Raw genomic sequence first — 26,871 nt, 5'->3', positions numbered from 1 at the left:
AATATTTAAGAACCAGAAATATGTACTTGAACAAAAACAAGCTTTCGAGAGTAAGTCCCTTTCGGTTACCTTACTTGTTATAGCTAATTGCTACACTATTTGCCTCTCTCGAGTACAAATTAGTGCATAATTAATTATAACACAAAATGGATAGATGCCACAAACTAGAATTTAACAACCTGATCAATACGTCAATTAATAGTATTACTTCTTCTGCCTCTCTCGATTACAGAGTTAGTATTAAATTAATATGTAGTATAAGATAGACAAGCGTTAGTTGATAAAATAGCATCTAACTGTAAAGCAAATAAAAATCAAATATAAAATTTTAGCTCAAGTACGTGAAATTTAGGAATAATACTTACTATTATATAGATATATCAAGATTCATCTTTTTCCCAAAACAATAGAAAATTACTCCATACTAAGTTTGGTACTACTAACGAAAATATTCTTCGCCATTAAATAAGAAAATAGAAGAAATATTTGAGAGGAATAATTCCGCTACTTGGTTAAAATTGGGATTTGAATGCAAAATAAAAAGTTGAAGAAGAAAACTATTTGAAAGTCTCGCCCCTCTTCAGCTGCTTACTGAGATTTCTATTTATAGAAGTCTTGTTATGGCACTAATGTATTTTAAGCTTGTGACTTCACATAAAACCTTCCAATCATATTCTTTTTCTTCTTTTTTAATGCATTGGGTCCCACATAGTTGCACCTTGTGTATTTTTGCTTCTTTTTTTTCATTTTCTTTGAACTTTTCTTTCAATTTGGGGGTCCCACATAGTTTGTTTATTTTGACGATAGCAACATTAATACTTTTCTTCTTCTTTTTCATTTTGTTTATGTTGACTTTTCAATTTGTCGCATATTTCTTTGTTTGTTGTTGTTCTTATTAAATCGAGATATGCTCTGCAAAGAAAATTAAAAATATTAGTACTGAATAAGAAAATAACGTAGTTATATATGATATAATTTTTTCTCATCATTAACGCTGGTATAAAATGGACTGCAACTTATTCTTACTTGACAGAAGAAGTCGGAGGGGTTGATGTTTTAGGTTATTCAAAAAAAAAATGTTTTAATCTTATACACCAATTGATGAAATCAAAGGTGGAAGCTGGAGATGCACAAAGTGTTGTTACAAATTTAATAATAGACAAGTGAGTGATACACTCTTTTATTGTGATGTTCAACTAGATTTTGAAGGGCGTATGACTAATTTTTTTTGGAGAGATGGTCGATCTAGAATTGACTTTTTGGTGATGTCATGTATTTTGATACCACATATCGAACAGACAAGTATTGTAATATTTGTGCACCAATTATTGAAATAAACCATCATTGGTAAAATATGATTGCAACACCTCTGATTCGAGAAGATTGACAAATGCAGCTTTCTAAGATCTGGTGTCAGAACCAACGGAAGCCACCGACGGACCGTGTGTGAGACCACGGACTGAAGGTGGGGTTCCATCGTTGGGTTCCAGACTTAGGGATCTTTGATCCCACCCACGGTCGACCAATACGGTCCGTGGTTGGACCTACGGATCGTAGGTGAGGGTCAACATCTATTTAGAGGAAAATGACTTTTGGGTCAACGTCAAACAGTCATATCTTTTAGCACAAAATGAATTAGGTGACCCATGATCTATCAAATTAAAGATAATTGAATCCTCTTTCCAAGGCCACCAAGTTTGCTAAAATCCAAGCTCAGCGTAAAAAGTTATGCTCATTTTAGTGAATGTCTGTCGGGCAGAGCATGAGCCACGACCCAAATGACGGTCGGTAGTTCAAACGACGGCTCGTCAGTCCCGTAGTAGAAGGCACTTCGTCAGTTTTAAGTCAGGGTCATTTTGGTATTTTCCCCTATGTTTTGGCACTTAAACTATGTCGTTTGATGCTTAAACTACATCGCTTTACTCAGTCTAAGCCTAATAACTTAGTCAGAATCTACCCGAAACCCTCATTCTCCTAAAACCACCCAAATCAGAGCAAAAAGAGGAGGAAAGTCGACCAAACCTCCCAAGAGCAAGCAACATTGTTCTTCAAAGTTCAACCCCAAAATACAAGGGATTTCTCCGAAAATTTTGTCACCATGTATGTGAGATTTTAGTGGTGGGTTCCTTTCATCCACTAGGTCTCTAAAATTCAGTCAGTTCCTTGATTTCACATAGCTTGTTTAGACCTAGGGTTTGTAAAATCTTGGGAATTTGTTGTGATTTCAATCGCTATGGAATCCATAGTCTAAATAACTTGTTTTCTTGGAAACGTTGCATAATTCCTTGTATAAACTAAGAACCCTAGTTTGTGTAGATTCTCTTACTCCATGAATTATACTTGTTAGGTCAGTTAAATGGAAAATCATACTCCAGATTTCGAATGTCACATTCTTAGTATATAAATGTTGCATTCTCAGTTAGCATGTTAGTTTTGAGCTATTCAGTACTTAGTGCATTTTAGCTTCATGAATATTCAGTGGGGAGTAGATTTATCATCGAGTTGGACTAGGGTTCAGCGTACCCTAAAAGTCCTAGAACTACGTTCCCGCATTGGTTTATAAGTCCCCTCAGTTGGGCATCAAATTTAGTGATAATGCCACAGTCATACCTTTATACTCTTGACAAGGTATATTGGGTCCTCTTGATGGGGCTTATACATTGGAATCCACGGTGAGATCACGTGGTTTATGTCGTTTAATAATATCTCCAATAGTCAGACTCTTAGTGCATTTGACCAGGTTTTCAGTATATACTTCAGCATTCAGTTCAACATGTTACTTTATGATTAGTACTTGGTCATTGCATTCAGTTGAGTTCTTTTCAGCTACACTTTAGTACATATCTATATTTTTGTTCAGATTATATCATTACTCAATTATGTATTGTTCAGCCTATATACTTTATTCAGAGTAGTATCTATATCATGCATGCTCAGTACATTCCAAGTACTACCACATACTTGGCGCTACATCGTTTCATGATGTAGGTTTAGGTACTCAACATCCAGATCACGCATAGATCGATTCTCAGTTTGCATTCAGTAGCTTCAGTGGTGAGTCCTCATATTTTGAGGACAATAGACATGCTTTCATTTTTGTCTTTACTTTCAGTTTTCAGTTTGTTAGAGTTAGCTGGGGGCATGTCCCATCAACTCAACTCGGTAGAGGATTTTCACTCAAGTCAGTAGAGGCTTTTCAGACATAATAGTAGATTCAGCGTGAGAGTTGTTAAGTGTTGTTTCAGTCTTCACTAAAACTCGAATTTTATGCTATACTTACATTCAAACTAGTTGGGCGTGTTCCTCTTTAGATACCTATTGATTTAGCTTCCGCATAGTTCATGTTTTACTTAGTTATTTTAAGTATGCTTATGATATGCCAGACTCAGGGTTAGCTTAGGGTCACTCGTAATCCTAGGTCCTATGTTGCGTCAAGGGGGTAGCCTCGGGGTGTGACACACTTGGTATCAGAACATTAGGTTCAAGAGTCCTGGGGTGTCTGAAAGCCACACTAAGTAGAGTCCCTTTCATGAGTGTGAAACACGCTACACCAATAAGGGGGAGTCTATTAAGTGTTTTAAGAAAACTTCACATTCTTTGCTATTTTTATCGTGCGTGAGGTATGATTCAACTTCTAATTCTTAATCCATCATTATGCATTTAAGATCATGCCTCCTCGTAGAGCTAACACATAGAATGCTAATGAACGCAATGCTAACGTCGTTCCTCCAGTCCAGAACATGAGGTTACAAATGTGGAATTTCAGAATGTGATCCAGCTCTTGGCTCAGAATAATTAGCAGGCCACAACTCCTGCAAACACTAATGGTGGATCAACTGCATCTAGGGTTCGAGACTTTGTTCGGATGAATCCGCCTTAGTTTCTAGGGTCGCAGGTTGGTGAGGACCTACATAAATTCTTTGATCAATTCAAGGAGATCCTAGAGGTGATGCAAGTGACTGGAAATGACGAGGTGGAGCTGGCATCCTACCAACTTAAGGATGTGGCTCATATCCGGTTCACTTAGTGGAAAGACAACAGGGTGCGGATGCAGCTCTTGTGACTTGGGATTGTTTTATTGGTGCTTTTCTGAATAGGTTCTTCCCAAGGGAGTTGAGAGAACCTAAGGCACAAAATTTTATGAACTTGAAGCAGGGTTCAATGTTGGTCCAAGAGTACAGGCTGAAGTTCACCCAGCTCTCCAGGTATGCTCTACACATGGTTACCGATCTAAGGGCACAAATGAGTAAGTTCTTATTTGGGGTGTCCGATCTAGTGAAGACTGAGTGTAAGAATGATATGCTTCTAGAGGATATGTATATCTCTATACCAATGACCCATGCTTAGTAGGTTGATGGAGATAAGCTTAGGGAAATGACTAAGGGTAACAAAAAGGGTAGAACAGGAAATTATGAATACTCACAACAATAATCAAGCGGTGGGAATCACTCACAATTTCAACAAAGGTCTACAACCCAAGCACATTCATCAACTAGTGCTCCATCCCTAGGCTTCGACAGGATCAGAAAGGTAGGGCATCAGGCTTTAAGTTTTAGGGGAGTCCTTCAAGTAATAGGACATTCCCAACTTGTCCAAAGTGTGGTAAAAACCACCCGGGTGAGTGCTTGGCAGGTAGAGAGGGGTGTATTGGGTGTGGTCAGTCCGACCATATGTTGAAGGATTACCCTTCTTAAAGGCAGGGGCAAAGATATAACAACAATAAGGCTCAGTCTACAGCTCCAGCAGCACCAGCATGTCGCCTAACTCATCAGGGTGCTTCGTCGGGTACAAGTAGTGGTCAACACCAAAACAAGTATTCTCCCGATGTGGTCACTGGTATGTTGAGAGTTTTTCATTTATATGTTTATGCATTGTTAGATCCATGGGCTACACTGTCTTTTGTTACTCCGTATATAGCAGTAAACTTCGGTGTCAGTCCAAAAACTCTCTCAGAACCTTTGTCAGTCTCTACTCCAGTTGGTGACTCAGGTACAACTAGGTGGATATACAGAAATTGCCCTATCACAGTCTCTTAGAAAGTCACCTCAAAAGACCTTGTAGAGTTAGAAATGGTAGATTTTTATATCATTATAGGCATGGATTGGTTTCATTCCTGTTATGCCTCAATCAATTGTAGAACTAGGATCATTCAGTTTCAGTTTCCAAACGAGCCAGTCTTAGAGTGGAAATGTAGTATCTCTTACCTTAAGGCCATAAAATGATTTCCAAAGTGTATGTCTATCATCTTGCTCGGGTTAGGGATTCAAACTCTGAAACCCCAACTCTGGAGTCAGTTCCAGTAGTAAATGAGTTTCGATAAGTATTCCCAAAAGATTTTCCCGGAGTTCCTCCTGAAAGGGAAATCGACTTTGGAATAGATCTCCTTCGAGATACCCAGCCCATTTCGATTCCTACTTTCAGAATGACTCCAGCCTAGATAAAGGAATTGAAAAGAGCAGTTGAAAACCCTTCTAGATAAGGGCTTCATCAGACCCAGTATCTCTCCATAGGGTGCTCTAGTTTTGTTCGTGAAAAGAAAGACGGTTCTCTCAGATTGTGCGTTGATTATCATCAGTTGAATAAAGTCACAATAAAAAATAAGTATCCCATCCCCAAGATTGATGATTTGTTTGACCAACTTCAGGCTGCTAGTTACTTTTCTAAGATAGACCTCAGATCCGTCTATCGTCAGCTTAGAGTCAGAGATAGTGACATTCTGAAGACAACCTTTAGAACTTGGTAGGGTCATTATGAATTTGTAGTATTGTCTTTTGGACTAACAAATGTTCCTGCAGCTCTGATGAACTTAATGAACAGGGTGTTCAAACAGTATTTGGACTTGTTTGTTATCGTCTTTATTAATGATATCCTCATTTATTATCAGAATGAGGAGGAGCATGCGACTCATCTAAGTGTTGTTCTGAAAACTCTCAAAGATCGTCAACTATTCGCTAAGTTCAGTAAATGTGAATTATGGTTACACTCAGTCGTTTTCCTTGGTCTTGTGGTATCTATCGAAGGGATCCGAGTGGTTTCTCAGAAAATTGAAGCCGTAAAGCATTGTCCCAAACCCACTTCTCTTATAGATATTAGAAGTTTCTTGGGTTTGGTCGGCTAGTACAGGAGATTTGTTGAAGAATTTTCATCCATAGCTTCCCCATTGACCAAGTTGACTCAAAAGAAGGTCAAATTTCAATGGTCAGATGAGTGAGAAAAGCTTCTCAGAACTAAAGACTAGGTTGACTACAACTCCTGTCTTGACTCTACCAGATGGTTTAGACGGTTATGTGACCTACGGTGATGCATCCAGGGTCGGCCTAGGTTGTGTGTTGATGCAACGAGGTAAGGTCATAGAATATGCTTCTAGACAACTTAAGATCCACGAGAAGAATTACCTGACTCATGACCTTGAACTTGAAGCCATAGTATTTTACCTAAAGATTTAGAGACACTGCTTGTATGGTGTTCATGTTATTGTGTTCACAGATTATAAGAGCCTCCAATATGTTTTCACCTATAAAGAGTTGAATCTTTGTTAGAGGAGATAACTTGAATTCCTCAAAGACTATGACATGAATGTGATTTACCATCCGGGTAAGGCCAATGTATTGGCTGATGCTCTCAGCAGACTGTCTATGGGTAGTGTAGTACATGTTGAGGAAGAAAAGAAAGAGTTAGCCAAAGATGTTTAACACTTGCTTAGGAGTTTGCCTTACAGACACATCAGATGGTGGTGTGATAGTTCAGAATGGATCAAAATCTTCATTGGTAGCGGAGGTTAGGGAAAAACAGCAGCAGAAAGTTGAGGTTTTCTCCTGGGGGAGATGGTGTGCTTCGTTACCAGGGTCACTTATGTGTTCCTAATGTGGGTGAGTTAATGCAACATAGCCTTATAGAAGCTCATCACTCCAGGTATTCCATTCATCCAGGTGCCACTAAGATGTACCGTGATCTACGAGAAGCTTTTTGGTGGAACGACATAAAAAGGGACATGGCAGACTTTGTGGCTAAGTGTCCTATCTGTCAACAAGTTAGAGTAGAACATTAGAAATCAGAAGGTGTGACTTAAGAGATTAACATTCCTACATGGAAGTGGAAAGTGATAAACATGGACTTCATCACGGGTTACCTCGTACTTGCAGACAACATGACTCTATTTGGGTGATAGTGGACAGAGTCACTAAGTCCGCTCACTTTTTTGGCTGTCAAGACTATTCAACAGAGGACTACTCCAAATTCTACATCAATGAGATAGTAAGACTACATGGGTTCCCTTGTCTATCTTTTTAGATAGAGGTCCTCAGTTTACTTCTCATACATTTCATCCACATACAGATGGTCAGGCAGAGCGTACCATTCAAACCTTAGAGGAAATGTTGAGAGCTTCCGTGATTGATTTCAAAGGAAGCTCGGATGATCACTTACCTCTCATAGAGTTCACCTATAATAATAACTTTCAATCTAATATTCAGATGGCCTCGTATGAGGCACTATAGGGTATGGATGTTGATATACCGTGAGTTTACGGTATTTCTAATACATTTCACTTACAAGTTGTGTGTGTCTAGGGCCTTTTTATATTGGTTTTTATGTGTTTTTATCATGTTTTGCAGGAAAGATGTTCAGGCGCAGAAGTATAGAGACAACTGAAAGAAATGCAGAACCAGGGCATTCACGGAGGTGATCTACGGATCGTAGGTCCATTCACGGTCCGTAGGTGATGACCGTACATCAGCAGGCATGGTATTGAGGACAAATCAGGGAAATCTGACCAAGTGTGGAACCACGGTGTCCATTGACGGTCCGTAGATTGATCTACGGACCGTACTGTTGATTCGTAGATTGATACTGCGAGGGTTCTAGTACCTGATTTTTGAAGATTCTAAGTGTGGAGCTACGGAGAGGAGGGAAGAAATCGAACAACGCAAACTACTAGAGAAAAACTATATCCTATCGTTGGCTAGATTGTACATCTTGGGTTGCCTCCTAAGTTGCACTTGATTTAACGTCACGGCACGACGCAGGCCTCTTGATTACTCAGACTTCATCAAGATTGTAGGCCGCAATCACTTCTTACACAGTTTCAGCATTTCCCAAATAGATCTTGATCCTTTACCCGTTTACCATGAACCCTGTTCCATCCTTTTTTTCAAGCTCAACCGCCCATGGGGGAACAATTTTGTGAGCAAAAATGGTCCGGTCCATTTGGACTTGAGTTTGCCTGGAAACAAGCGCAACCTAGAGTTGAATAGAAGCACAAGATCACCAACCACAAATTCTCGCTTTTCAATTCTTTGATCATGATACCTCTTCATCTTCTCTTTGTACAAGGCTGAACTTTCATAAGCTTTTAGGCGAAACTCATCAAGCATATTCAAGTCATTCATCCTTTGATTAGATGCGGCGCCCCAATCCAAATTTAACTTCTTCATTGCCCACATTGCCTTGTGCTCTAATTCTACTGGTAAATGACAAGACTTCCCATATACAAGTTGGTAATGAGACATACCTATGGGGGTCTTGTATGCAGTGCGATATGCCCATAGAGCATCATCAAGCTTCTTTGACCAATCCGTTCTTTTGGCATTCACATCTTCGCCAATATCTGTTTGATCTCTCTATTGGATACTTCAACTTGACCACTAGTCTGTGGATGGTAAGGGGTGGCTACATTGTGGCAGACACCATATTTCTCAACTAGTATCTTGAACAACTTATTACAAAAGTGAGAACCTCCATCGCTAATAATAGCCCTCAGTGTACCAAATCTGGAAAAGATATTCTTTTTCAAGAATGCGGTGACACTTTTACCTTTATTGTTGGAGAGCGCAACTGCTTCCACCCACTTCGATACATAGTCAACCGCAACAAGAATATACTTCATCCCATATGAACTCACAAATGGATCCATGAAATCAATGCCCCATACATCAAACAACTCTATCACCAGTATAGGATTCATAGGGAGCTCTTGCCTCTTTGAAATCCCTCCTTCTCTTTGGCAACGATCACAAGACTTGGCGAAATCATAAGCATCTTGGCCAATAGTATCCACACTGCAAAATCTTATGTGCAGTCCGAATACCACTATGATGCCCACCAACGGGCGATGAATGACATGCTTCAAGTACACTCAACATCTCAACCTCAGGCACACAACGACAAATAATCCCATTAGCACAACTACGATACAAATAAGGTATCCCAAAAGAATTTCTTCACATCATGCATAAACTCTTTCCTTTGGTGAAAAGACAATTCGGGAGGCACAATATCGCTTGCCAAATAATTAGCAAAGTCTGCGAACCAAGGGATCAAATCATGAGAAACAGCCAATACCTGTTCATCTGGAAAAACATCATTAATTTCAGCCCTATCTCCAAGCTTTAGCATAGCCTCTTCCTCTAATTTGGACAAGTGATCGGCAACTTGATTTTCGGTTCCCTTTCTATCTTTTACCACAAAATCAAACTCTTGCAGCAATAATACCCATCTAATCAATCTTGGTTTTGCATATTTTTTCGCCATCAAATACCTCAATGCAGAATGGTCAGTATGCACTATGACCTTAGTACCAAGCAAGTAGGAACGAAATTTCTCGAATGCAAAAACCACCGCAAGAAGTTCTTGTTCGGTCACAGTATAATTCTTCTGGGCCACATTTAGAGTTTTGCTAGCATAGTAAATAGGGTGAAGAATTTTCTCTCACCTTTGACCCAATACTACACCAAGCGCCACTCCACTCGCATCGCATATTACCTCAAACGATTGTCCCCAATCCGGTGAAATAATGATAGGTGCTGTAACCAACTTCTCCTTCAGCTCTCCAAATGCTCTAAGACAAGCATCATCAAAATAGAACTTACTCTCCTTCTCGAGCAGTTTACACAACGGATGTGCAATTTTTGAGAAATCTTTGATGAATCTCCTATAAAAACCTGCATGTCCAAGAAAACTTCTAACACCTTTTATTGAAATGGGTGGCGGAAGCTTTTCTATTACCTCAACTTTAGCTCTATCAACCTCAATACCTTTCTCTGAAATTCGATGTCCCAACACTATACCTTCTTTAACCATGAAGTGACACTTCTCCCAATTAAGCACCAAGTTGCAGTCTTCACACCGTTTAAGCACCTCGGCCAAATGATCTAAACATCGATCAAAAGAGTCACCTACCACTGAAAAATCATCCATGAAGACTTTAATAGTGTCCTCCACCATATCAGAAAATATCGACATCATACACCGCTGGAAGGTAGCTGGAGCATTGCATAACCCAAATGGCATCCGTTTGAAAGCAAAAGTCCCATATGGGCAAGTGAAGGTGGTCTTCTCTTGGTCTTCTGGAGCTATAGAGATTTGATTGTAGCCCGAATACCCATCAAGAAAACAATACCAACCCTTTCCTGCAAGTCTATCCAACATCTGGTCCATGAATGGCATAGGAAAGTGGTCCTTTTCTGTCCACGCATTCAACTTCCGGTAATCCATACAAACTCTCCATCCAGTAACAGGCCCCATTGGAACAAGCTCAGTTCTTTCATTTGGAACCACAGTCATACCACCTTTTTTAGGTACACACTGCACAGGACATACCCAACTACTATCTGAAATGAGATAAATAACTCCCGCATCCAGCCACTTGATGATCTCCTTTTTGACTACTTCTTGCATATGTGGATTTAGTCTTCTCTGGTGCTCGATACTGGGCTTATGATCTGGCATGTGTTGGATTTTGTGAGAGCAAATACCGGGAGGAATCCCAATGATATCCGCAATAGTCCACCCAATAGCTCGCTTGAACCTTTTTAACACAGCCAAGCACTCTACTTGTCCCGCATTCAAATCTGCCGCAATGATGACCGACAAAGTATTCTCTTTGCCTAAGTATACATACCTCAAATGCGGTAGTAGAGCCTTAAGCTCCAATTTCGGTGCCTCCATAATAGATGGTCTTGCGGGTGGGGACTCGCGATTCTTCATGTCTAATTCATACTTCTTTGGTTTGGGCCGGTATTCACACCTATCGAGTGTGGCTACCAACTCATCATACTCTTCAATGCCATCACTATCGAAGTTCATAATAACTACTGCTAGTGCCTCAACACCTAGTTGCTCTTCAATTTGCACTCTGTCCCAGTCTCCACTTTGTAAGTTATAGCAGTTACTGTTTGGAGCTCACCATTCTGCTTCATGGACCTACAATTATTGAAAGTCGCTTCTTCATTATTCAGTTTGAACTTCATCTGTCCCTTTTCCATATCAACCAACGCACGCCCTGTGGCAAGAAATGGTCTCCCAAGGATGATGGGAACCTCAAAATCAACCTCACAGTCAAGAATCACAAAATCTGCTGGAAAAATGAAAGACTCCACTTTTACTAGCACATCATAGAGTACCCCAATGGGCCTTTTCACAGTTTGATTAGCCATTAGTAACCGCATTGCAGTGGGCTTTGGGTCCCCAGACCCAACTTCTTGTAAATAGACAAGGGCATGAGGTTGATGCTAGCACCAAGATCACACAATGCCTTAGCAAAGTGTAACAACCCTATAGTACATGGGATCGTGAAAGCACCAGGGTCTTCTTTCTTCTGCACAAGAGATCTTATAGCAATAGCGCTACAATGCTGCAATCTATCATCATCTTCAAAACTCACAGACCTTTTCTTTGTCACCATATCTTTCATAAACTTCGCATACCCAGGCATTTGCTCCAAGGCTTCTATCAAAGGAACATTGATAGAAAGTTGCTTCAACATAGTAATAAACATGCGATATTTACCATCTTCAGTCTTCTTCATCAACCTCTGTGGAAAAGGTGGTGGAGGTCTAGGTATGGGGACCACTTTCTGAGATATCTTCGCTTCTTTCTCTGTTGCTTTCTCAAATTCTGGTCTAACCTCTATCACATCATCTTCTTTTCTAATCTCAACTTCCACCACAGACGGCCTAGGTGGATCTATGGTTTGCTTACCCCCTAGAGTAGTAACTGCCATACAATGACCATCATTCTTTAGATTCTAGATGGTGTTGCTAGGAAGAGTGCCAGGTTGACGTGGGTTCACTGTAGTAGACAACTGAGTCATCTGCTGCTCTAGATGCTTTATTAACACTGCATGGGCATCAACCTTTTGTCCAATACCAGACAGGTCGCTTCTCATCTCCTTCACATTCTCATCAGTTGCATCAAACCTTCTCATCATCTTCTGCATCATATCTTCAATACGCGCCATATTGTCTCCAGTTTCCCTAGCACCAAATTCCCGATTTTGAGGGGGAACATAAGGTCCAACCCGATCGTTTCTGTTGCCATAGTTGTTCCTGTTGTAGTTGTTATCGCGATTGAAGTTCCCATCCTGGACATAGTGACCCTCTCGGTTGTAATTTCCATAGTTCCGACCTTGGTTTCCTTGACCTTGGCGCCAATTTTCCGTGTTGGATCCTTTGGCATTTGGTCGGAAACCCCCCGTCTGATCATTCACAGCATAAGCATCCTCTTCATAGTAACACTTCTCCACTGGTGGTGGAGTTCTAGTTAAGTAATTCACAGCATTTACCTTTTCTGCTCCTCCGCTCACATGCTTCAATACCAACCCCAACTCGGTCCTCATCTGGGCCATCTCTTCACGAATATCATCTGTAGAGTTGTTATTTGTATTATGAACGGCAAATGTGTTTCTCCCAGTATCTGACCTCCGAGTGCTCCATGCTTTATTGTTGCGAGAGATCCTCTCCAGATTTTCAGTAATCTGTGCATATGTACAATCACCATATGAATCTCCGGCAATAGTGTCAAGTACTGCTTTATTGTTATCATCCTGTCCTCGATAGAAATATTCCTTCAATGACTCATCATCAATACGGTGGTTTGGGACACTTCTTACGAAGGCAGTGAATCTGTCCCACGAGCTACTCACAGACTCTCCAGGTAATGCCACAAAATTGTTGACCCTATCTTTGTGATTGAGCTTCTTGGACACTGGATAGGACTTTGCTCGGAACACCTCTGCCAGTTAGTCCCATGTGAATATTGAGTTATACGGAAGCTCAGTGAACCATACTGCAGCATCGCCTGTCAGTGACAGAGGGAACACTCGTAATCCAATGACATATATATCTAAGTCTGGTCTACCTACACAACTTTTGCAAACCACCCTTAGCTTGGCCAAGTGAGCATGTGGATCCTCCGATAGCGATCCTGAAAATAAGCCTCTTGCTGTAAGCATCTGCATCAAACTACTAGTCACCACAAATGTGTGCCCTGGAGGTAGAGGAGGTAGGACAATAGGTCCATCAGAGTCTGCTATATCGATGTTGCCCCAATAGTTGTCATGTTGTCATGGGCCTGGTGGACCATGCACCCTCACTACATCACCCAATTGATTTTCAGCTAGTCCCCAATTTTCCTCACCAACTACTCTTGGCTGTTGTAACTCAACTGCTTCATCTAGATTTCCTCCGATCGGATCAATTAGATCTCTTGGATTGTTCATTCTTCGCAAAGCGCGGTTCAGCTCTGGATCGTAAGGAGTAAGTGGTTCACCCTGGCTCCGTGTACTTGGCATGCACTAGAGTCGAAACCTGAGAGAGACAAAAACAAAGAGAAAAGGTAAAATTAGGAAATATTTTACTAACGTTCAATAATGTAGGTAAAAATAAATCTAAAAGCCAAAGTTCCCCGGCAGCGGCGCCAAAATTTGATATGCTCAAATTACACCTCCCTAAAGAAGTATAAGCGATCGTTATCAAGTAAAGAGCCCAACTTGTAGGTTGGGGTCGATCCCACGAGGAAAATGGTTTAGACTTTACTTTAACCAACAATTATATTCAATTAGCCAAAGTACTTCCAGAAACAAGAAATAAAAAGGGGGGATTTGTGAAACAAATTGTAAGAATTCAGTAAGTAATCAATAAACAAAAGTCAATTTACATGCAAAGTGATAAGTTATGTATTTCTAAATCCTTGATCCGGTATCTAGAGAATTTCACCCCGCATCTTGGTCCAGCTACGTGTGTATAATTTATTAACCCTTACCTTTACCTCATATTAGACATCATAATCGATGTTTGGCTTAGTTATTACTTCGCACCAATCGACACTAGCCTATTAGATAGTATCACACTAAATCTATGTTGATAATTCTTTTCTTGTTAATTACCTCCTTGATCCGGCAAGTAGCAACAAGACAAGTTCTAACGCATGCACTCGTTAAAAAGACTTCAAAATGAAAGAATTATCAATGCATGCAAAACACTATTCAAGAATTACTTACTTACTATTCATACTTTGTTAGTCGCTCATGGTTCCCACAACCCTAGTTGTGAAGTTTAGTTACCCATAATAGCAAGAACACAATTCATAATATTAGATGAAGAAATCATGTACTTACGTAACGAGAATAATAAACCCAGAATTTCAACTTGAATTGCAAAGCCAAAATCTTCAAAACGAATGTAGGAAATCAATAATTACTAGGGTTGCAACTTAATCTCCAAAGTCATAAAGTAAAACTAGAATAATAATGTCTAACCCCCAAAAACGAGGTTTACATGCCCTATTTATAGAAAACAAATCCTAAATTAAAAGGGAAACAAATTAAGGAAAGTTTGTTCAGGTACGCGTCTTCAATCCACGAGACAGACTTACGGACCGTCGATGGATCTACGGTCCGTAAGTCCCTTCCGTCAGCCAGGACTTAGAAAATATTTCCACTTCCAAAAATCAGCTTCTCTGAAGCAAACGACGGACTAGCAGTACAGACCGTAGATCGATCTACGGTCCGTCAATCCCCTCTGTAGCTCCACACTTAGAATCTTCAAAAATCAGGTACTGGAACCCTCGCAATATCAATCTACGAATCAACAGTACGGTCCGTAAATCAATCTACGGACCGTCAATGGACCGTGGTTCCACACTTGGTTAGATTTCCCTGATTTGTCCTCAATACCATGCCTGCTGATCTACGGTCATCACCTACGGATCGTGAATGGACCTACGGTCCGTAGATCACCTCCGTGAATGCCCTGTTTCTGCATTTCTTTCAACTGTCTCTATACTTCCGCGCCTGAACATCTTTCCTGCAAAACATGATAAAAACATATAAAAACCAATATAAAAAGGCCCTAGACACACACAACATGTAAGTGAAATGTATTAGAAATACCGTAAACTCATGGTATATCAGATGCAGGTCCCCAATTGGTTGGGTTGAAGTAGGTAAATCAACCTTGATTGGGCCAGACTCAGTTTATGAGGCTATGGAGAAAGTTCAACTCATTAGAGATAGACTAAAGACAACTTAGAGTCATCAGAAGTCCTATGCAGATTTGAGGAGAAGGGACATAGATTTCGAAATCGATGATTGAGTTTTCCTGAAGGTGTCAACAATGAAGGAGGTGATGAGATTCAGAAAGAAAGGGAAGCTCAGTCCTAGATATGTAGGTCCTTATTGAATCCTGAAAAGGGTTGGTAATATGGCTTATGAGTTAGAGTTGCCAGCAGAACTAGTAGCGGTTCATCCAGTCTTTCATATTTCCTTGTTGATGAAGTGTATGGGTGATCCGACATTGATAATAACATTAGAGAGTGTGGATGTGAATGATAGTTGCACTTATGAAGATGTGCCGGTTGAAATTCTTGACCGTCAGGTTCGTAGGTTGAGATTTAAGGAAGTCGCTTCAGTAAAGGTTTTGTGGAGGAGTCAGTCCGTAAAGGGAGCTACTTGGGAAGAAAAATCAGCCATGATGCCAAGTATCCTCACCTCTTTCCTTCTGATTCCATTTCAGCTTGAGGTATTAGTTCCTCTCCAGTCTCTCAGTTTACTCTTGAGTAATTCAGTCTGAGTATCAATATCTGTTTGGGTTTGGGTTCCGTGAGAGGACTAATGATTTGTGATAAATGTAGATTGATGAGCATGTTGATAATATTGTAGATGTTGATATATATGCATGTGGTTATAATGTTGTTTGACTTGCTTATGTTACACTAATGGGATAGCCGCGTGATCCTACCAGTACATTGTGGTTGAGTACTGATTCTGCACTTGCTCTTATTTTTGTTGAGTACAGGGCATCTTCATGCGACTATTGACAGACCTCGCTTAGAAGATCAGTGATCGTCTCATCGAATTCAAGGGTGAGCCAATTCTTCCGGGCTGCCATGTGGTTCTCTTTCGTCTATGTCCATCATTTCCAGACTTAGATATTTGTTCTAGTTAGTTGATTAGTTCATTAGTTGGGGATGTATCCCTTCTTGTTTAGACTTGGATCATTTGTTTAGATGTTTTGGTACATTAACTTTCAGGTTCTAGGTATTAAATTTCCGCATTTGTTAGTTAATTAACTTGCTTCCGTAACTTAATTGTCTTAGTATTGTTTTAGTTGCTTAGTTTGGTTGTAGTAGTGGTTCTCCCACCGGATGGTTAGTGTGGGTGCCAATCACGACGGTCTGGATCGTGACAATATATATATATATTAGATCGGGTACCACATTGGTACATATATTATTATTGAATCGGGTATCACATTGGTACATATATATTATAATTATTGGATCAAGTACCATGCTAATATGTATGTATATATATATATATATATATATATATATTATTATTGGATCGAATATCACACAAATACATATATTATTATTATTATTATTGGATCGGATACCACATCGGTATATATATATATATATATATATATATATATATATATATATTATTGGATAGGGTACCACACTAGTACATATATTATTATTAAATCAGGTACCACACCAGTACAATAACCGTTTGTGTGTATGTTCATGAGAGAATCATATCTATTTTTTTGTGATGAGATGATTATAGGTTGGTCAATGAGAGGACTAGGTTGAATTATTATGTTTTAAGTATCACTTGTTGGCCCTTGAGTGGCCAGGGAGTCATGGTAGTCCGAGTACTCGACAACGTGAAGAATTACACTTGACATGCGAATAATGCTAAGTAGTGGTGAGGATTGGAAGAACGGGTATTTTATAATCATGGTTATAATTGTACATCTCTGTTTTACTAATGGTGTTTATTAGTTCATATTTTCATATAATTAAAGTGTCGTAAGGTAAGGAGTTGACATGAGAGCTTGAGGGGGAATAGTAATTTAAGTAACATGATTAATAACAACCGAAGTAACAATTAGGGGGTTAAGTTATGATATGATGTGAGGATGTAATGACTTAGAGGTTGGAGTTGGCAGCGGAAGAAGGTGGGGTGACATGTGTGAGTTCCAACAGTGTTGTTTTATTTTCCTGCTCTTAATTATGTGCATGATATTATGTGGTAGATTCGGGTCGAATGATGATGCCTACCAATACCTGTTTTGTACCGATACTATTCTTGTTATGCCACTTGGCGTAGTCTAGTTGCAGGATTCAGTAAAGTTTATTACGTGAAGACGATGGTGATCTTTGACAACTTCTACTTAATTTTTTCTTATGATGGGAGTTGTGTCTTATTTCCTTTTATACATTGCACTCTCTTAGTAGCTTTTACACCTATTTAGACTAGTTTCGTCAGAGGGTGTTTCAGGTAGTTATAAAAGAATGACTCATATATTCGAGCTTCATATTATTTAAAAATATTAAAAAGTTTTCTTAAGTTTATTTAAGTTCCACATTGTCCGTTTTTAAAGTGGGGTGGTAAGGGTTCGCCTATATAGGTGTTAGAGTAGGTGTCCGCACGGCCAAGTGAGTTGAGTCGTGACAAGGTGTCACAATATCAACAATGACAGATCAAATACGTAAAGTATTATGTGAGTACAAAAGAGATCATTCCAAATGCACTCAAAAAGATTTGTAGTTGTGGCAACACTGGAACTTTTGGATACAATAAGAAAAGTTAGCGATGAGCTTCAACTAGATTTAAATTTTAACAAAAAGAAAACACAATAGAATCATATTTCTCTAACTTGTCTTATATATATTTGTACTTTTAATTAATTATTAATTTATAATATTAATGGGACCATATATTTATATATGGGTTTTCTAAAAATTAATTATCGTATTATCTTATCGAAATTGGTGATTTTTTTTACATTGGCCTAAGTTGAGACCAGAGAAAAATATTATCTTAGAGAAATTATTAATTTATCGTGTATTAATTTAGTGAGATTTTACTGTAACGTAATTTATTTTTCCTTTATCTTAGTGTCTAAAGTGTGTTTTCGTGTATCAATACCAACATAATTTTGACTTTTACATCAACGAGAAAAGTTTGTTTACTATATTTAAGTGCATTTTATATCTTAGCATGATGCGTTATCATGTTCCTCTTTAGCTACATTTTGTATCTTAAAACTTTAACATTATTTAAAAAATAAAAGAAATTGGTATTTAATAATATAAAATAATGTAAAAATATTTAATATATAGAAATTTAAAATCGAGAAAAAATATATATCTTTTTGTTGAAAGTTGAGATAAAATATTACTTATTCAATATTTTTACTTATTTGAAGAAACATAATTTTATTAATAACAATGTGAGTATAATTTTGTTCCCTTTTGATTCTCCTCTCCTAAATATTCACCATAATTCGATGAATTTTAATAGCATATTTCTTAAATGAAATGATTTGGATCGCTAAGGACATCGAACAACGGCTTTGAGAAAGCCAATATATGATTCCTTGATCTCTTTATGTATATCTAAAAGTTTATAAAATTTTGAGACACTCTATCAAACTAACCCTAAGTGAGTGTTGGTTGTAGTGTATTTAAAATTAGAAGCCCTTAAATAAATTTTGCAAGTAGCCCTACATTGAAGAAGTCGTGTTACATTGATATTTCTCATTTCCCCCCCTATAAATATATTAATTATCCTTCTCACATTTTTTGGAAGAACTCTAAACTATCATATGCATCACATGGTAGACTTGGACAAAGCCTTGGGGGAATGTATTCACGAGTTTCACACAGGCCCTACCTACAAACTATAAAAATTCAAACCAGATGTAAAGGAGTGTTATTAAAAAAAGAAAAAAGAAAATCTTAATTAGATATGTATTTTATTAAATTAATTCTATTATCAATATATTAGAAATTTAAAAATTGATTTCTATCAGTTTATATAGTTATTTAATATTGAAGATCGTATAATTTTTTTTGTAATAAAACCTTTTTAATTTGATAAAATAAACAAATAAATAAAATAAAATATTTATTTTATATAAGATCAATATATAAGTGAAGTGTATAGTAATAGATTATTACTAACTCAGTTTCATAAGTATTATCTCAATAAAAAAAATTGTATTAAAACAAGTGTTATTTTAGGAATTCAAAATAAAGTAGTTGTATTATTTTTCAATCATATCTTTATGTTTCACTTTTTAGTATTTTCTTTGTCTCATTTCATTTCATGTAAATTTTTTTAGTTCGTTCTAAAAAGAATGTCACGTCTTTAATATAATTAAAAAAAAATTTAACTTAAAAATTTTTCATTTACCTTTGATGAAGTGATTTATAATCATACAAATATTTAGGAATTGTTTAGATCACAAGTTTTTAATTTTTTTTTTTTGTTTAACATCATGTCAAGTTAAATGATGCCATAAAATAAGACAGAGGAAATAATATTTAATTTACAAGAAGATTCATCTAATAGCGGTGATTTAGTAAATTATATATTATGATTATTAATTTTTTTAATAAAATACGTTTTTTTTTTTTTGTTATAGTGACACTTATTTTGAAAGGAGGATTTTTTTTTGGTTATAGTAGCACTAATTTTGAAAGGGGGAGTCAAGTGGAGAGGGACATGGCTAGATAAAAAAAATCATTCTTTACTGAGGTTGCAAGAATGTTGGCACACTTTTCCTCCATCCAAATCTCCTTGAAAGCTGCTCTTCACTTGTTTGTTCCAAAATGGCGAGACTTAACAGGTAATCCCTTTGTTTATTCATCAGTCAACATGAATCCAAGGTAAAGTTTGAACCTTTTTGCCCCCAACTCATTTCTTTATTTTATTAATTAGTTGTGTGTAGCTTGTATGACTATAGTGGTTGACTGGTTGCCTTATTGAACTCTCTAGAATAGTATATTTTAATATTGATTACATTGTTTAAGCTTGTGTTTAGGGTGATTTTTATTCTTTCTTAATTGGGAATCAAATCATATTGAAACAAGTGCTAGGTTCAGAAAATATTGTACTTTTCTGTTTTGGTTTATGGGATTGAGGTTTTCTAATTAGGACAACTGCTGTGCTGATAGTAATGGGGTATCTAATTTCAGATTCTTGCTCTGAGGCTCATATTGGAACTCCTTGTTTTGCCAAGTTCTTATCTTTTGAGGATTCTTGCATGATATCTTGATTTTTTATCTTCAAGATTTGGGATTTAAGCTTCATTTTTATGTTGCATTTGTTGACAGGAGCTTTTTTTTTGGGGAGAAACTGTGAGGTGAGGTAATCCTCAGTCATTTGTTGATAGACGAGGAGTTAGGATTTTGAGTTTATGAGTTTAGATTCTACAAAAAGCAAATTACTGGTTCTTGATAAGTGGATTTTTTTTTAACACAAATACAATTCTGGGCCAAAGCTACGCGGTAGGCTAGCTCAAGCCGTGCTTGCTGGAAGGTAGCGATGGATGCCCAAGTGAAGAGGAGAGTGTTTCTCTTATTGGTTTCATGTATATGGGTGCCTATGGTGGTTCTTGGTGGGACTGAGAATGTCACTGTCTCTTCCTTGTCTAGGCCAAAAGTGGTGAAGTTTGGAGCTTTATTCACAGTAAATTCAGTGATCGGAAGTTCTGTAATGCCAGCCATTTTAGCTGCAGTTGATGATGTTAATGCTGATTCTACAGTACTTAGTGGGACCAAATTGGACGTCATAACACAGGATACAAATTGCAGTGGATTCATAGGCACTATTGATGGTAAAGGCTTTTTCTCCACCATAATTTTCTTGTCTGTATTAAAGCTACTTAATTCTCAGTAGTGCTGGTGTCTAGACACATGATATCGTATAGTCAATTTCTTTTACTTTCAGTATTATTAACAAATGCGGTGTTCCCCATTTTATGTATAAATTTGAGACTAAGATGTGCTCATTCAATCCAATTCCCTCGCTTGATCATATATAAGGGGGTGATGGTATTTCTTTTCTTCTGCTTCCTTAATTTTAATACATTGTGGGCGTGGTGGCACCGGGGAGAAGGGTGCAATGGAATGTTTCGAGACTTTTTTGATAAGTGTAAACTATCCCGAATGGATTTAGACCAGAAATGGAACCATGAAGCAATACGTACTTCCTCTATTGGAAATGCAGAAGCTAAGTTTAGTTCATGCCTTCATGGCCTGTTTCAGGATTTTGTAATAGTTCAATGTTTTGATAAATGATTGTTTATAGACGTAAACCTTTGTCAAAACCATAACCGAAGCTGGTGTTCCTGTCACATTTAGGTTTTTTGCATTAACTTTATTTATCTATTGCTTTTATTCCTGTATCCCTCTTAACATTTAACACACATACTTCCTTTGCAGCTTTGCAGCTGATGGAGAAAGAAGTTGTTGTTGCGGTGGGTCCGCAATCCTCTGGAATAGCACATGTCATTTCTCATGTAGTGAATGAACTTCGTGTCCCGCTTTTGTCTTTTGCAACTGATCCTACTCTTTCCTCTCTTCAGTACCAATATTTTCTTAGAACTGTCACAAATGATTACTTCCAGATGTATGCTATTGCTGATCTGGTTGATTATTATGGATGGAAGGAGGTTATAGCCATATTTGTTGATGATGACAACGGTAGAAATGGGATATCGGTGTTGGGTGATGCCCTTGCAAAGAAGCGGGCCAAGATCTCTTATAAAGCAGCCTTTTCTCCTGGAGCTACTATGAGTGATATCGATGACTTGTTAGTCAGTGTGAACCTTATGGAGGCACGAGTTTATATTGTTCATGTAAATCCTGATACTGGACTGTCCTTTTTTTCGAAGGCAAAAAAATTGGGAATGATGAGCAGTGGTTATGTTTGGATTGCTACTGATTGGCTTCCATCTGTTTTGGATTCATCAGATTCTAATAAAGATACTATGGACATACTACAAGGGGTTGTCGCGCTTCGCCATCACACTCCAGATTCTGATAAGAAAAAGACATTTGCATCTCAATGGAAAAACTTGAAGAGTATACAAACTTCAAGGTTTAATTCTTATGCACTCTATGCTTACGATACAGTTTGGTTGGTTGCCCGTGCACTTGACCTTTTCTTCAAGAATGGTGGACATGTCACTTTCTCTGATGACCCCAGTTTGCGTGATACCAATGGAAGTGCTCTGAAGTTGTCATCCCTCCGAGTTTTTTGACCAAGGACAGAAACTACTCCAGATACTTGTTGGCATGAACTTCACAGGTCTAACTGGTCAGATTCAGTTTGATCCTCAGAAGGATTTGATTCATCCAGCATATGATGTTCTTAATGTAGTTGGAACTGGATTACGCACTATAGGTTACTGGTCAAACTATTCTGGTCTCTCTGTTATAACTCCTGAGGTTTTATACACAAAGCCTGCTAACACTTCAACCAGTAACCAACATCTATATAATGCTATATGGCCTGGAGAAACTATAAAACGACCTCGAGGATGGGTGTTCCCCAATAATGGAAAGCCCCTGAGAATTGCCGTTCCTTTCCGTGTCACTTTTGAAGAGTTTGTGAAGAAAGATAAAGGACCTGCCGGGGTGAAAGGATATTGTATTGATGTTTTTGAGGCTGCAATAGACTTGTTGGCTTACCCTGTCCCTCATGTCTACATTTTATACGGAGATGGAAAAAGAAACCCGTCGTTCAACAGCATAGTGAATGATGTTGCACAAAATGTGAGTACTTACAGCTACATTCAACAACCTAGTATTTATGACAAAAGTACTCTAACCAAGCCAGTGACCAGTCTGACTATATCTACTCAGCTTCAGTATCTATGCATCACGATTTTCCGTGATGGAAACACTAACTAATTAGGAAATAAGGTGATTCCTTTTTTATATATATGAAATGTGATAGAGACCCTTGATGCTGATTAGAAGTATCACAATTCTATATAGGGTAAGTGAAATATGCATGACCATAAGTGGATTTTATACTAATGTGGATTTGTCGAGGATTTACGGATGCATAACTCAAATGTTTGGTTCAGTGTGATATAAACTGATATCTTTGTGACTGTTGATAACGCGATATGACCAGTAAGTTGAAGAAATATGTAATTGAACTGAATAGGTTGGTCAGCAGCAAATGTCTATACATTCAGTTTACTGAGTAAAGTCGTTTGATAAAATTTCTTAAATATCGGTTGGGAGGAATGTCCAAGAAAATTTAGTTTCTTTTCTGTACACCGTAATGATGTAACATTCTATCTCTGCCTTCAAGTAAGAACAGTTGTGTATGCATAAAATAATGAGAATATTTCTTAGAGCACTTATCAGGGTACATTTGTTTGTTAGAAATATGATGCAGCTGTTGGAGATATTGCAATTACAACAAATCGCACAAGGATTGTGGACTTCACACAGCCTTATATGGAATCTGGACTCGTCGTAGTTGCTCCTGTCAAAGAGACCAAATCCAGTCCTTGGGCTTTCTTTAAGCCATTTACAATTCAAATGTGGGGTGTAACTGGGGTATTCTTCCTCTTTGTTGGTTCTGTTGTTTGGATTCTTGAGCATCGGATGAATCCTGAATTCCGCGGTCCACCGAGGAAACAACTCATTACAGTGTTCTGGTTAGTACTTCTTACTGCTACAACTTCTCGTGAAACGAGAATCAGTATGCTATTTAAGTGCAGGTTTTTCTTTATTGTTCTAGCATGAATCTAATTTTGACTCTTTCCTTTGCACAATTTGAATTCTGATGGCACCATTAATGTTGAGAAGATCCTTTTTTTAGTAAATCATTTTGCCTGTACACGTATATTATCCCTGGTACTAATATCCATTTTGTCTTTCAGGTTTAGTTTTTCAACCATGTTTTTCGCGCACAGTAAGAATATCCTCCTTGAACTTTTCTAGCAAGGTGCTATTATGATACTCAGTTCTTCCTTCGCACAGCTGACACTCTCCGTTGTGAATGAATACAGGAGAGAACACATTGAGCACCTTGGGACGCTGTGTGCTGATCTTCTGGCTCTTTGTGGTTTTAATCATCAATTCGAGCTATACAGCTAGCTTGACATCTATCCTTACAGTGCAGAAGCTGTCTTCAGGAATTGCTGGAATTGACAGTTTAATCTCAAGCCCTGATCCTATAGGAGTCCAGGATGGGTCATTTGCATACAATTATCTCATTGCTGAGCTACATGTTCCAAAGTCACGGCTCCGAATAATAAAAAGCGAAGCTGAATATGTCAGCGCCCTCCAGCAAGGTCCAAAAGGTGGTGGTGTTGCTGCCATTGTAGACGAGCTCCCTTATGTTGAGCTGTTTTTGTCTAATAGCAAATGCATATTCAGGACTGTAGGACAGGAGTTCACAAAGAGCGGATGGGGCTTTGTAAGTATTTCCTTTTGCTTTTGCTATGATGAGCTGACAGTTCGCCATAAAACTATATTTATGACTTACAAATGATCTAAATCGCCTTCATCCTCAACCCCAATGAAGAGGAATAAAGAGAACTCAGTCCAAAATTGGAATAGAAAAAATGGAAACTACAACATACTTCCTCTATTTCAATTTGTTCGTCTTACTTTTCTTTTTGGCCATTTCAAAAAGAATGTCTCCTTCCTTTTTGGCAACTCTTTAGTTCTGACTTTCCATATGACATGTTAAATACCACAAGATTAAAGAGTATTTTGGTACATATTACATATCTTTAGCTTAAGACCACAAGATTCAAAAGTTTTTTTTAATTTCTTAAACTCTGTGTCAAATCAAAACAGACAAACAAATTGAAACGGAGGGAGTATTATGTTTATCTCCTTGTGATGATGCACAGGCAATCTGGTCTACTCAAAGATTGATCTTAACTGTCTTTGGTCAGGCATTTCAAAGGGACTCTCCTCTGGCTATTGATTTGTCAACTGCTATCCTTCAACTATCAGAAAATGGTGAATTACAAAGGATCCATGACAAATGGCTATCTAACAAAGAATGCTCTTCACAAAACAACCAAGTTGACGACACTCGCCTTTCTCTCAGTAGCTTCTGGGGCCTTTATGTGATCTGTGGTGGTGCTTGTGCCGTTGCTCTTGTAGTGTTTATCTGCAAGGTTTACTGTCAATTCCTCAGGTATGACCTCGAGACAGAGGAGCCGGAGATCAGTGAACCTGAATCTGCAAGGTCTAGTAGACGTTCCCTACGGTCACGTAGCTTCAAGGACTTGATGGGCTTTGTTGATAAAAGAGAAGCTGAGATAAAAGATATGCTCAAACGTAAGAACAGTGACAACAAGAAACAGATAAGTCATAACTCAGATGTGCAACAGAACTCTCCTGTTTAAAATGTTGTTGGGTTGATGTTCTTTTGTTCAATGCATCAACCTATATATGTATATGACATTTATAATTCCTATTTTATGTAACTTATTTGTCATAAAAACTTAGGTAGATTAGAATGAAAAATGTCTTTGTAGGCTATTTAGTAGGAAAAAACTAAATAATACATGTGATCTAGTGGTCAATGAAGTGGCTGTGAATCTAAGGTTTTAGGTTCAAAACTTAGTGGAGACAAAAAAAAGAAGGTGATTCTTTCCATGTGTCAAATCCTTGGTGGACAGAGTTACTTGGTACCTGTTACTGGTGGAAGGTGACAAATATCCCGTGGAAGTGACGAAAGCTGGTCCGGACACCATGGTGATAAAAAGAATAAAAAACTGGCTATATTATATTGTATAAATGATGAAATAGGGGGACAATTGTATTCAAAGTTTAATCATTTGTTTTCCTTCTTTGGGTATTATTGTTTTTTTAGTAAATAAATTTAATAAATTCCATTTCTTTTTCCCTTCTGTCCTATTATTTGTGGATAGAGAATGATTTGTTCATCTTAGTTCACCAGAACTTAGGATTGATGTTCAACTTAAAATAAGTAGAAAGAGGTTTAAATAAAGCAGAATGAAATATAGATGAAGTGTGTCTTTAGTTATTCTTCTTGGTTTGTTACTATTTCCTCCGTTTACTTTTAATGGCCATGATTTTTTTTTCTAGAGTCAAACTATAAGAACTTTGACTAATATTTTATGATGTATTTTTCCATCATATTGATAAGCAAAAAATTGCAATTTATAGTACTTTTCATTTAGTTTTTGAATATCTATTTTTTGTTTTGTTTAAAATATCGAATTAATGTAGTTTAATTTAACTTTGACAATAAATCAAATTAATTTTTGAAAAGCGCAATATGATAATTAAAATGGACGGAGAGAGTACTTAATAAAAGAAGTTTTAAGTTTTTGACCATAAATTGTCACTTTTTTTTTTAATGATAGGAATAGAAAGAGACTCGAGTCTAGTTATAAGTAAACGAGGATTTACAAGAATAAGTACCCCTAATTACTGTCATGGACTCATGGCTTAAGATGTATAAGAATAATTGTGAATTAGGTGTATGATTATATCTGTTATACATATATTAGTTATATATAGGTTGAAATCATTACTAAATAGAAAATTAAATAGTAAGAATTAATATCAAAACTAATTAATGATACATTCTATCGAATAATCTTTAAAAATTGTGACAAATAGCAAGTACTTATTCATTCTTATCTAATGATGTCAGAATCATCTTTGATTAGGAGCACTTGATCTCAAAAATGAAATCATCCGACACGAATCCAAGTAATCAGACTCGAAAGTGATAACAACCATTGAGAAATCCACTCATTCCCAAGAATTTCTCATGGAGTC

The 26,871-nt window shown here is 37.7% G+C and overlaps 2 protein-coding genes and 1 pseudogene across 2 annotated transcripts in view; 2 read left to right on the top strand and 1 right to left on the bottom strand.

Annotated features, from left to right (window-relative positions):
* Positions 1-26,871, top strand: part of LOC125831174 (ethanolamine-phosphate cytidylyltransferase-like) — a 912,135-nt gene that overhangs the window by 78,700 nt on the left and 806,564 nt on the right. The gene's annotated exons all lie outside the window — the stretch shown is intronic.
* Positions 1-26,871, bottom strand: part of LOC125831539 (uncharacterized) — a 113,302-nt pseudogene that overhangs the window by 14,696 nt on the left and 71,735 nt on the right.
* On the top strand, positions 20,034-25,524 carry LOC125831164 (glutamate receptor 3.4-like). The gene is given in 7 exon segments (XM_049510350.1): positions 20,034-20,909; positions 21,517-22,331; positions 22,333-22,851; positions 23,476-23,753; positions 23,979-24,010; positions 24,108-24,517; positions 25,005-25,524. Coding segments are annotated over 7 exon segments (2,805 nt in total). The 5' UTR covers positions 20,034-20,617; the 3' UTR covers positions 25,464-25,524.

Source organism: Solanum verrucosum, unplaced genomic scaffold (genome assembly GCF_900185275.1).
Source record: "Solanum verrucosum unplaced genomic scaffold, falcon-dt-bn FXZP01000049.1, whole genome shotgun sequence".
Classification (NCBI taxonomy): domain Eukaryota; kingdom Viridiplantae; phylum Streptophyta; class Magnoliopsida; order Solanales; family Solanaceae; genus Solanum; species Solanum verrucosum.
Note: the sequence above shows the minus strand (reverse complement) of the source record. Positions and strands in the feature narration are given on the sequence as shown.